The sequence below is a fragment of the Oncorhynchus kisutch genome, linkage group LG4 (assembly GCF_002021735.2).
Source record: "Oncorhynchus kisutch isolate 150728-3 linkage group LG4, Okis_V2, whole genome shotgun sequence".
NCBI lineage: Eukaryota > Metazoa > Chordata > Actinopteri > Salmoniformes > Salmonidae > Oncorhynchus > Oncorhynchus kisutch.
Window position 1 is genome coordinate 21,438,773 of NC_034177.2, and position 13,577 is coordinate 21,452,349.

The 13,577-nt window shown below is 44.6% G+C and overlaps 1 protein-coding gene across 1 annotated transcript in view; it reads left to right on the forward strand.

The window, feature by feature from the left end:
* LOC109888625 (protein kinase C-binding protein NELL2) overlaps positions 1 to 13,577 on the forward strand; it is a 101,715-nt gene that overhangs the window by 34,569 nt on the left and 53,569 nt on the right. The window contains exons 9-10 of the mRNA XM_020479782.2: positions 3,496 to 3,598; positions 11,323 to 11,414. Coding sequence (XP_020335371.1) covers positions 3,496 to 3,598; positions 11,323 to 11,414 — 195 coding nt within the window. The remainder of the gene's footprint in view (positions 1 to 3,495; positions 3,599 to 11,322; positions 11,415 to 13,577) is intronic.

The window sequence follows — 13,577 nt, forward strand, 5'->3', positions numbered from 1 at the left end:
GGTCAACATTCAAATGGATTACCAGGATGTGCACTCCGAGCATGCACTGACCAACTGGAAAGTGTCTTCACTGACATTTCCAATCGCTCCCTGTCTGAGTCTGTAATGCCAACTTGTTTCAAGTAGACCACCATAGTCGCTGTGCCCAAGAACACCAAGGTAACCTGCCTAAAAGACTACTAACCCGTAGCACTCACGTCTGTAGCCATGAAGTGCTTTGAAAGGCTGGTCATGGCTCACATAAACACCATTATCCCAGAAACCCTAGACCCACTCCAATTTGCATACCGTCCTAACAGATCCACAGATGATGCAATCTCTATTGCACTCCACACTGCCCTTTCCCACCTGGACAAAAGGAACACTTATGTGAGAATCTTATTTATTGACTACAGTTCAGCGTCCAACAGTATAGGGCCCTCAAAGCTCATCACTAAGCTAAGGACCCTGGGACTAAACACCTCCCTCTGCACCTGAAACCTGGACTTTATGACCGGCCGCCACCAGGTGGTAAGGGTAGGTAACAACACATCCGCCACGCTGATCCACAACACAGGGGCCCCTCAGGTGTGTGTGCTCAGTCCCCTCCTGTAGTCCCTGTTCACTCATGGCTGCACGGCCAGGCACGACTCCAACACCATCATTAAGTTTGGCGATGACACAACAGTGATAGGCCTGATCACCGACAACAACGAGACAGCCTATAGAGTGGAGGTCAGAGGCCTGACAGTGTGGTGCAAGGACAGCAACCTCTCCCTCAACGTGATCAAGGAGATGATTGTGTACCACAGGAAAAAGAGGACCGATCACGCCTCTATTCTCATCGACGGGACTGTAGTGGAGCAGATTGAGAGCTTCATGTTCCTTGGTGTCCACATCACCAACAAACTAATGTGATCCAAGCACACCAAAACAGTCGTGAAGAGGGCACAACAAAACCTATTCCCCCTAAGGAGACTGAAAAGATTTGTCATGGGTCCTCAGATCCTCAAAAGGTTCTACAGCTGCACAGTTGAGAGCATCCTGGCGGGTTGCATCACTGCCTGGTATGGCAACTGCTCAGCCTACAACCACAAGGCACTACAGAAGGTAGTGTGTACGGCCCAGTACATCACTGGGACCAAGCTTCCTGCCATCCTGGACCTCTATACCAAGCGGTGACTGTTCTCTCTGCTACCGCACTGCAAGCGATACCGGAGCGCCATGTCTTGGTCCAAGAGGCTTCTAAACAGCTTCTACCCCCAAGCCATAAGACTCTTGAACATGTAATCAAATGGCTACCCAGACTATTTTCATTGCCCCCCTCTTTCAAGCTGCTGCTACTCTCTGCTATTATCTATTGATAGTCACTTTAATAGCTCTACCTACCTACATACTACCTTAATTACCTCGACTAACCAGTGCCCCTGTATATAGCCAGTGCATAACCAGTGCCCCTGCACATTGACTCCCCCTGTATTTAGGCTCGCTATTGTTATTTTACTGCTGCACTTTAATTATTTGTTGGCAGCTCAGGACAGACGGGAGACTCTGGCAGCTCAGGACAGACGGGAGACTCTGGCAGCTCAGGACAGACGGGAGCACCTGGAGGAAGGAGATGGAGAGACAGCCTGGTGCGTGGGGCTGCCACCGGAGGCCTGGTGCGTGGAGGAGACACCGGATAGACCGGACCGTGGAGGCGCACTGGAGGTCTCGAGCACCGAGCCTGCACAATCCTACCTGGCTGGATACTCCCCGTCGCCAGGCCAGTGCGACTAGGTGGAACAGACCGCACTGGGCTGTGCTGGGGAACCGGGGACACACGTGCGTAGGGCTGGTGCCATGTACCCCGGCCCAAGGAGACGCACTGGAGACCAGATGCGCTGAGCCGGCTTCATGGCACCTGGCTCGATGCCCACTCTAGCCCGGCCGATATGAGGCGCTGCGATGTAACGCACCGTGCATTTCACGGCCTAACACGGTGCCTGCCTGGTACACCTCTCTCCACGGTAAGCACGGGGAGTTGGCTCAAGTCTCCTACCTGACTTAGCCACACCCCGTGTGCCGCCCCCCAATACATTTTTGGGGCTGCCTCTCATCCCAGCCGCGCTGCCATGCTGCCTCCTCATACCACCACCGCTCAGCTTTCGCTGCCTCCAGCTCTGCCCTGGGGCGGTGATATTCCCCAGCCTGTGCCCAGGGTCCTTCTCCATCCAGAATCTCCTCCCATGTCCATGAGTCCAGAGATTTCTGCTGCTGCCCGATACCACGCTGCTTGGACCTTCTTTGGTGGGTGATTCTGTAACGGCTTTCCTCCTCTTCGTCTGAGGAGGAGTAGCAAGGATCAGACCAATACGCAGCGTGGTAAGGGTCCATGATACTTTAATAATAACTGAACACGACTCAATACAAAAATAACAAAGTGAATGGAAATGAAAACCAAAACAGTCCTGAATGGTGACACAAACAACAAAACAGGAAACAATCACCCACGAAACACAGATGGGAAAAGGCTACCTAAGTATGATTCTCAATCAGAGACAACTAACGACACCTGCCTCTGATTGAGAACCATCCCAGGCCAAACACAAAATGCAACATAGAAAAACAAACATAGACAACCCACCCAACTCACGCCCTGACCATACTTAAACAAAGACATAACAAAAGAACTAAGGTCAGAACGTGACGGCAAGGTCTACACCTGTTGCATTCGGCGCATGTGACAAGGACAATTTGATTTGATGTGTGGTTTCAGAGCGAAGCCAGCTGCGAGCCTGCGACCAGGCACGGTGGATGACATGTTTTTCCTGCACAGCAATTTGAAGAAATCCAGTGATGAATGGACTGTTTTTGTTTTAGTATTATTATTTGTTTTCTAATATTAGAAGATTCTTTAAAGCAATTTGAGTTGTCTATGTGCCGTATTGCATTATGAAAAAAAAGAAATATCTGTTCTTCATTTATGAAAAGGTTTCTTATTAGTCAAGTGTTGAACAGAAATGCAGACAAATTAATTAATGCAGGAAAATAAGAATAATAACATACTGTCTGTAATACTGTCTGTCATACTGAACTCATTAAGAGGTGGCTTCTACCTTCAATATAATCATTCATTCAGAAAGTTAAACCCATAGGTCTTAGGCCTGCATAAATACAATTAGATTGCCAAATTCATTTTTCGTTAGGTTATAATAATCCATGCCTTCGGAGAATGTTATGAAGTCCGAAAGTTAAACGACGAGTTAGAAATGTGGCTGTCAGAAGTATTACAATGAAAATTAACTTTTAATCCGTCTGTCTGCATATTTCAAGACACGGCATGTAAGGGTGCAGTGAGATGGGTTGGACGATACTTTTCTCATCAACCATCTTGAAAAAGCGTATATTTTAAACTGAAAATCAACCATTGTCAGCCTTAAAATGTTTTATTATCCAAATGTTGAACTCCGGGATCACCCGCAAGCAATTATTTTGGGGTTGCCTGTGACTTCCAGTCTTTTCTCTCTCCTACAGAACGGCACGGTGCAGTGTGAGACGATCTCCTGCCCTCCCCCTCAGTGCCCAGCGGACACCACGCCTGCCTACGTGAAGGGTGCCTGCTGCATGGAGTGCCAACGTGAGTGAAGTGTTTATGTTAAAACACGCACAGATGGATACACGTATGCACACACATACACACACATAAACACTCCTCTCCTCACACACTCAACACAGAAACACCAGAGACACACATAGCACGCCTCCACAACGGCTGCCTGGCAACTGACCTGCGTTGCTAAGCTGCCCCCCAACACACCTCTTGAGATGCTCCATACTTTTGCATATACATGGACCAATCAATTATTCAACAGCCAGCTTCTCAACAGGGGTGGCCACATTGACACAAATGGGAAATAGAATTCAGGGGTCGCAGGATGTGCGATGAACTAGTTCCTGTTTATAATAGACAAGATGATGCTATGAGACGGGAACTCGTCCAAGGACTTTCATTGAGTTTTCTTTCTAAGAAAAAATGTAAAATAATGAAATTGAAGTTGGAAGCTGTTGGAGTATCCTTGTGTCTGGCTGAGTGGACTATGAAACATTAAGATACATGTCTGTGTGTTTTGTATTTGATCAATAGCCGTTTGCTATATACGCTAAAACTTGTTGTGTATTTGAGGTTTAAAACTGCTTGTCACGCCCTGACCTTAGAGAGCCGTTTTATTTCTCTATTTGGTTCGGTCAGGGTGTGATTTGGGGTGGCATTCTATGTTGTCTATTTCTTTGTTTTTGGCCGAGTTCCCAATCAGAGGCAGCTGTCTATCTTTGTCTCTAATTGGGAGTCATACTTAGGCAGCCCTTTTTCCCACTTTCTGTTGTGGGATCTTGTTTTTGCACAGTTGCTGTTAGCCCAGCAGAACTTTACGTTCGTTTATATTTGGTTGTTTTTTGGTGTCATTTTTAATAAAAGAAAAATGTACGCCTACAACGCTGTACCTTGGTCCATTCATTCAGACGAATGTAACAGAAGATCCCACCACCAATGGACCAAGCAGCGTGGTCAGGAGGACTGGACCTGGGAGGAAATCCTGGAGGGAGCAGGACCCTGGACAAGGGCCGGGGAGTATCGCTGTCCGAAGGAGGAGATGGAGGCAGCGAAAGCGGAATGGCGACTTTACGAGGAGTTATACCAACAAAGCAAGCACGAGAGGCAGCCCCAAAAAACATGTTTGGGGGGGCACAAGAGGAGATTGGCGATGTCAGGGTTTAAACCTGAGCCAACTCCCCATGCTTACCGTGGGGAGCGTGTGACTGGTCAGGCACCGTGTTATGCGGTGATGCGCACGGTGTCTCCAGTGAGCATTCACAGGCCTGTGCGCTCCGTGCCAGCGCCCCTCATTTGCCGGACTGAAGTGGGCATCCAGCCAGGACGGGTTGTGCCAGCTCTACGCTCGAGACCTCCAGTGCGCCTCCACAGCCCAGTGTATCCGGTGCCTGCTCCACGCACCAGGCTTCCAGTGCATCTCCCCAGTCCGGTGAGACCTGTTCCACGCACCAGGCTTCCAGTGCATCTCCCCAGTCCGGTGAGACCTGTTCCACACACCAAGGCTTCCAGTATGTCTCTGTTACGCACACCTCTGTAAAGAGGGAACGCAACACCCTGCTACAACTCAACTCTCCGTGAAGTGAAAGAGGTATGGACTATAGGTGTGAGAAAGGATGACAAAATGCTGAGAATTTACCGTTACTAGGAATTTATTCCTTCACACGGTAATATGGGGAAAAGAGGCTGACCGGAACCAAAGCAAAGAAAGTAAATTTCAAAGCCCCCTCTCCTACCTAACCTGCCTACCCACTACCTATCTAACTTAGAACCACCTGGTGCGCTAACTAAAATACAGGGGGTGGTCCGCCCAAGTCTTACCTAGTTTGCCTAGACAGTAAATATACTACGGGTATATGTATGCCCGCGGGCCTCTTGCCTAAGCACTCCCTAGGTGCCTTCCCCTTCCCCCCTGGGAACAAATGAAACAGAATATTAAACAATCCACTTCACTACAAAACTGAGAAAAAAAACTAACTCAGACCATTAAAGAAGCTCTAACAAAGCAACAAACACAGAACATACCAAAGCTGCTACCAACAACAACTCACATAGTACATAACAACGACCAATATGCTATAACCCTCAGCCATCAACCTCCTCTCTCAGCAATGATCTGTATCACAATCAATCTCTCTCCTGAACAATAGAACACTGGCTTTTATAGCTTCAGAAGGCATTGGAGACAGCTGCGTCCTGACGAGGGGGCGGGGTCAGCCCTCCAATTCAACTCCAGCCACTTTAATAATGGGAATTGATGGGAATTGATGTAAAATATATCACTAGCCACTTTAAACAATGCTACTTAATATAATGTTTACATACCCTACATTATTAATCTCATATGTATACGTATATACTGTACTCTATATCATCTACTGCATCTTTATGTAATACATGTATCACTAGCCACTTTAAACTATGCCACTTTGTTTACATACCCTACATTACTCATCTCATATGTATATACTGTACTCGATACCATCTACTGCATCTTGCTTATGCCGCTCTGTACCATCACTCATTCATATATCTTTATGTACATATTCTTTATTCTTTATCCCTTTACACTTGTGTGTATAAGGTAGTAGTTTTGGAATTGTTAGTTAGATTACTCGTTGGTTATTACTGCATTGTCGGAACTAGAAGCGCAAGCATTTCGCTACACTCGCATTAACATCTGCTAACCATGTGTATGTGACAAATACATTTGATTTGATTTGAATTAATCGTGGAGTCGACCAATCAGCTGCTGGGGGATTTCAGGAAGCCATCTCCTGAAACACACTCAAATACACAAACTACAACACAGAAACTGGGGAACGTAGCAGTCTCCCCAGCCAGGCTTCCAATACGTCTCCTCAGTCCGGTGAGACCTGTTCCGGTTCCACGTACCAGGCCTCCAGTATGTCTCCCCAACCTGGTAAGCCCTGTGGCAGCTCCACACACCAGGCCTCCAGTACGTCTCCTCAGTCCTGTGAGACCTGTTCCGGCTCCATGTTCGAAGCCTCTAGTGATGATCCATGGCCCGGAGCCTGCAGTGAAAATCCAGGGCAAGGAGCCTCCGGCGACGGCCCCCGGTCCGGAGCCTCGGGCGACGGTCCCCGGTCCGATTCCACAGAAGCGGAGGGATCAGCGTAGGGAGCGCGGGCTACATCCCAAACCGGAGCCGCCACCGAGGGTAGATGCCCACCCGGACCCTCACCTATAGGTTCAGGTTTGCGGCCGGGAGTCCGCACCTTTGGGGGGGTACTGTCACGCCCTGACCTTAGAGAGCCGTTTTATTTCTCTATTTGGTTAGGTCAGTGTGTGATTTGGGGTGGGCATTCTATGTTGTCTTTCTTTGTTTTTGGTCGAGTATGGTTCCCAATCAGAGGCAGCTGTCTATCGTTGTCTCTGATTGGGAATCATACTTTGGCAGCCCCTTTTCCCACTTTCTGTTGTGGGATCTTGTTTTTGCACAGTTGCGGTTAGCCCAGCAGAATTTGACATTTGTTTATATTTTGTTGTTTTTTGGTGTCATTTTTAATAAAGAAAAAATGTATGCCTACCACATTGCACCTTGGTCCATTCTTTCAGACGAACGTAACACTGCTTCTGAAGTTTGTAATTTCCACTTGATTTTCCCTGACAAAATGTATCAACCCCTACAAAAATGTTCATTAATTATAATCCACATAATAATTCACATTTCCTTCTACTGCAGGATTATTTTCCTGCTGTAGCAATCTGGCTCAAATTAGGTTCCTATATCTATACATGCTGTATGTCACATATTCAAAGGTTCTCTCAACTTTGTTTGCTCTCAATAAGACATGGCTCTTGTTTTTGTCTCTTTTGTGGCTACCTATACCTTATATATACAGTACCAGTCAAAAGTGGGTTAGTACCCACAAAATACCAGTCTCAACATCAACAGTGAAGAGGCGACTCCACTCCTTCTAGGTAAGAGTTGCAAAGAAAAAGCCATATCTCAGACTGGCCAATCAAAAGAAAAGATTGAGATGGGCAAAAGAACACAGACACTGGACAGAAGAACTCTGACTAGAAGGCCAGCATCCCAGAGTCGCCTCTTCACTGTTCACTTCACTCTTCACGGACATTGAGACTGGTGTTTGGTGGGTACTATTTAAGGATGCTGCCAGTTGAGAACTTGTGAGGCATCTGTTTCTTTCATTTCTCAGAACAAGAATAGACTGACGAGTTTCCGATGAAAGTTCTTTGTTTCTGGCCATTTGAGCCTGTAATCGAACCCACAAATGCTGATGCTCCAGATACTCAACTAGTCTAAAGAAGGCCAGTTTTATTGCTTCTTTAATCAGAACAGTTTTCAGCTGTGCTAACATAATTGCAAAAGGGTTTTCTAATAATCAATTAGCCTTTTTAAAATGATAAAATTGGATTAGCTAACACAATGTGCCATTGGAATACAGGAGTGATGGTTGCTGATAATGGGCCTCTGTACGCCTATGTAGATATTCCATAAAAGAAATCAGCCGTTTCCAGCTACAATAGTCATTCACAACATTAACAATGTTTAGACCAGTGGTTCTTAACCTGGGTTCGATTGAGTCAGTCTCAGGGGTTCGGCGGAGGTCAAGACACACATCCGACTCATATGATTCGTGATGACACGCCCCGCTTGGCCATCATTGGCTGCAGGTGATCACGCTACATCGCTTGGCCTATCTGTGCTGCAGGGAATTTGGTGCGCTCAGTAGTCGACTTGTGACTGTCGTGATGGTATGTCTTGTGATTTCTTTCTGAATATTTTAATCCCTTCATACTTACTATGTCGAGCAAAAAAAGTGGTTGGACGAATATGTACAATATGGATTCACATGTATAACGGAACGTGATGGGAGTCAGCGTCCTAACTGCATGATTTGCACCGGCAAAACTAAGAGAATACTTCTTTAAGCTGCATGGAGATGGAAAATACAAGAACACAACGCTCGCTGAATTCAAGGTGAAGAGATCCAGATTCGATGAAAAGGCTACTCTGCCTGTTCTCGGCTTTGTACCCATCAACAAACCGATCCTCACTTCATCGCACAAAGTTGCTTACCTGATCGCAAAGCAGGGCAAACCACACACCATTGGTGAAACACTCGTAAAACCAGCTGTGTTGAAGATGGCGAATATCATGCTGGGAAAAGAGGCTGAAGTTAAGTTATTCCAAATTCCTCTTTCAAATGACACCATCAGCGAGAGAATAGAGGACATGAGCAAAGACATCTTGGCTCAAGTAGTTGCAGATCTGATTTCAAGCCCGGCAAAATTCAGCCTTCAACTCGATGAGACCACAGATGTTTCCAATCTAAGCCAGCTTGCTGTATTCGTGCGCTATGTGAAAGACGACATGATAAAGGAAGATTTTTTATTTTATAAGCCTCTTACAACAACTAAGGCAGCCGATGTGAAGAAACTTGTGGATGACTTCTTCAAAGACAACAATCTTTCGTGGGATATGGTTTCTGCAGTTTGTTCGGACGGAGCTCCAGTCATGCTGGGAAGAAAGTGGTTTTGGTGCGCTAGTCAAAGCCAATGCACCACACATCATTGTTACGCATTGTATTCTGCACAGGCATGCGTTGGCAACAAAAACCTTGCCTCCAAAACTGGCAGAAGTATTAAAAATTGTAGTGGAATGCATGAACTATCTGCGAACTAGTGCTCTGAGGCACCGCATTTTTCAGTGCGCTGTGGAAAGAAATGGGCTCTGAATTCGAGGTACTTCTGTACCATTCTAACATTTGGTGGTTATCCCGGGGACAGGTGCTGAATCGTGATTTTTGCCGTGCGTGTGGAATTAGCCCTGTTTTTGCAAGAGCACCAACATTGTCATGCAGATTGCTTAAAGAATTCTGAGTTCATTCTCATTTTAGCATACATGGCTGATATCTTCGCAGCTCTCAATCATCTCAATCAAAAGATGCAGGGCGGTGGAGTCAACATCATCGACGCGGAGGAAAACCTGAAGGCTTTTAAAAAAATCTACCGTTATGGAAACGACGAACAGAGAACGATAACTTCGCAAACTTTCCCCTGCTGGACGACTGTGTAAGTAAGATCGAAGGTGTATCTGGAATCGGAGACATTTCTGTACCTTCGGAACTGAAGCAAGCAATTGCCACGCACTTAGATGAGCTTGCAAAGTCTCGACGGATACTTCCCTACAAGAGAGTCATATCCAGCATGAGTGAGACAGCCGTTCACATTTAGTGTTGACACAACAGATGTCAATGATGAATACCTCGATGAAATCATTGAAATTCAGCAGAGCCAGGTTCAACAGCAACTCTTCAGAACAACAATGCTTTCAACGTTTTGGTGTCAACAAATGGTAACGTACCCTGTTATTGCTAAGAAAGCTCTGGAGATTTTCATACCGTTTGTTACAACATATCCTTTTCGAGGATGCTGGACTTAAAAATGAAGAAAAGGAACATACTTTGTTTGCGAAAATGACATGAGATTGGCACTTGCCAAGGTGAAGCTGCGCATTTCTGAACTGGTCTCTGAAAGGCAACAGCAGAAGTTACATTGATTTGCAGCAAATATTCATTATTATGTTTTTGTTTTTGTTTGAAAATCATGTTTTGATGATTTTGTTCTTTGAACACAGTGACGTTGATGCACGGTTCATTTTGTGCACCAGTAAAATATGTTTTGAATTTGAAAACATATATTTTATTTTTCCAATTAAGAAGGGTTCGGTGAAGGCGCATAAGAAACTGGTGGGGTTCAGTACCTCCAACAAGGTTAAGAACCACCGGTTTAGACTGTATTTCTGATCAATTTGATGTTATTTTAATGGACAAAAAAAATTGCTTTTCTTTAAAAAACAAGGACATTTCTAAGTGACCACAAACTTTTGAATGGTAGTGTATATGAGGCCTGGGTGGGTTAAACAGTACATATATACTTTCACATGTAAATTGAATTCACTTCAAACTCACACTCTACAAAACCTCCATTAGCTAGCTAATCAGGCTGTGTTGATGTAAACACTCTCACTCCATACCCACTTCATACCCAACTGCACTGCGTTGGGGGAGTGGGTCATAAGGCCTGTAAACATCCTAATCTGACATCAACACACTGGTATTAATCCTCCTGCTAGTGTGTCTCTGTGTACAGCGCTTATCTCACTTAGGTAGACAAACATAGGGTTTATTGAGCTCGCTTTGGTGTTAGACACACAGACACAGCTCCCTCTCCAAATTAAAACCTTATCTGTTGACATATTGTACAGTATCCTCCTCCACGGAGCGGGAGGCAAGGAGCTAGGTCCTCGTTCTGATGACTTGTCAACCACAAGGTTTAATTGCGTTGTCAAAAGTTCATCATTGATTTTACTTGTAATCACCATTCTAACATACTGAATGTGATGTATCAGTTTTCAGTTTTACTACTGTAGTTCTTGTGCAGATGTAGAAATTCACAGTTTGATTGAAGTGTGAAGTGGCTTAGTGCTAGTCCTATATAGTGCTTTCCTCCAATAATTCTGATAACCAGGTAGCCTATCCACTCAAACCTTCACATCAAACTGACACATTTAATATGATGTTCTGCCCAAGTAAGAGTGACATTGAAGTCCAATGCTCCAATTCTATTTTCTGATAATAAAGATTGCCATGCCTGATCCCAGTGTCTCCACACCACCACAGGTTGTCACAGACTGCCATACTGAAAAGTGTGTTTGTGTGTGTGTGTGTGTGTGTGTGCGCATGGCGTGTTTATATTTTCAGCTGTATGCCATTTCGGAGAAGAAGAGTTGGTGGAGGGAGATCAGAAAGCGGTGCATTATAACTCTGGCAGATGCCAGCTGTCTGAGTGCAGGGTAAGTAACACGACAGCCCTAATAAAAACATACAACTGTTTTTCTGCAGTACTGCTTGCTTAAAACTCCTTCAACTCTTCTGAAAAAATGCAATAATTCAAGCAAACAAGCGCTAAAAGTGTATTTCAGTGTTTTCATTTTCATCTTGATGTGTATGACAGCCTCATTAAATAGTGATTCCTGCTGCGCTCCTCAGGCCAGGGGCTAAATCAGGCCTGAATGAGAGACTGTGGTGGGCCGTCAACATCAGCTAAATGTATTGATCCGTTGGTTGTCAACTCTCCATTTTTATCTATTGCTCTCTAAGGGGAAAGTAAATGGGCAGAACTGAGTAATTGAGTTTCCGTAAGGGTACCAAACTGTCACAGCATGTCAATCACTCCAGGGTTTTGATCCATCCTCATCAAATATATCTCCTGTGGATTCATGCATGGCCCTATAGATTTTATTTAAAAAATACATATATTCTGCATTGTTGGGAAGTGCACGTAAGTAAACATTTCACTGTTAGTCTACACCTGTTGTTTACGAACATGTGACAATTAAGATGTACACTCTTAGAAAAAAGGTGCTAAGTACTGTACAACCATGCAGGGTTCTTTGGGTTGTCCCCATAGGGGAACCCTTTTTGGTTCTGTGTAGAACCCTTTGCATAGAGTTCTATCTAGATCCCTCTATATAGGGTTTTTCAAAGAACCACCTGTATATAGTTCTACCTAGAACCCTCTATGAAGGGTTTTGCCTAGAACCCTCTGAAGGGTTTTTACCAAGAACCAGTTTATCATCTAAAGGTTCTTCCTAATACCGTCTATGAAGGGTTCTACCGAGAACCCTTTTATCTTTGGTGGGTTCTTCCTAGAACCCTCTATGAACGGTTCCACCAACGTTATTAGCCTTTAACATGTATAATTTAAGATGATACATTACATATCTCATGAGGACTTTTTTAAGGCCTAGTTATTGTCACGTCCCGACCTTAGTTCCTTTTTTATGTCTCTATTTTAGTTTGCTCACCCCAACTCACGCCCTGACCATTCTGTTTTGTTCTGTGTGTTAGATTTCTATGTGTTTGGCCTGGTATGGTTCCCAATCAGAGCCAGCTGTCAATCTTTGCTCTGACTGAGAACCATACTTAGGCAGCCTGATTTCCCACTATGGGTTGTGGGTAGTTGTTTTCTGTGTCTGTGTTTCACCATACAGAACTGTTTCGATTTTCATTGTTTCACTTTGGTTATTTTGTATTCAGTGTTCAGGTATATTTCATTAAAATGGACACTTACCACGCTGCGTTTTGGTCCGATCTTTCATACTCCTCATCAGATGAAGAAGATCGTTACAGTTATACCCTAACACGGCAGTGTTAGGAATCTCCTGGTTGACAGACCACATCAGGCCTGCAAGTCACATTATGCTGGCTTGCAAATGTGACGTGTAATTCTATTGAAATCGAGCCAGAGTTAGGATATCCAAGAAGTGCAATTGTTAATCACCCTTGACCTGCATTCAGGGTGACTGCCAGGGTAGGAAAGATTAACTACTGAGACGACCTACAATCATCTAAACTGGAATAGCCATCTCAGTAACGGGTGTAATAAATCCAACAGATTGGATTAGTTAAGAAAACCGTATGTTATTAATCATTGTGTAGCATAAAATGTATCAACCAATCAATGTACATGCACAAACAGATATTACAGTAAAACAACCAGTTCTGAAAATCTTCCTGCAATAGAGCATGCTGGGAAATATTATATATGGTTCAATGTAGAACCCTTCTTGCCTTTCAAATAACAATTTTTTCCAAAAAAGTTTATTATGATGTTAAAGGTTCTAGGTAGAACCGTTTGCCTTAAAAAATAACCCTTGTCTTCCAGAAAGTTTTTTCTGATCAAACCAATTCTTGGTAGAACCCTATCCCTCCACGAAGAACCCTTTTAGAACCTATGAGTGTATGGTGAGGTCACTCACCTGGCCCACTGATGGCCCCCTGCATTCTGACAGCACAGATACAGACATGGATAAAGATACAACTACAGACAGACAGACTCTGAGAGAGACACAGATAAAGACACAGTTACAGACACAGATGTAGACATACAATAGATAAAGATACAGACTCAGACAGATACAGACATAGACACAAGCTACAGACAGAAGCTGCAG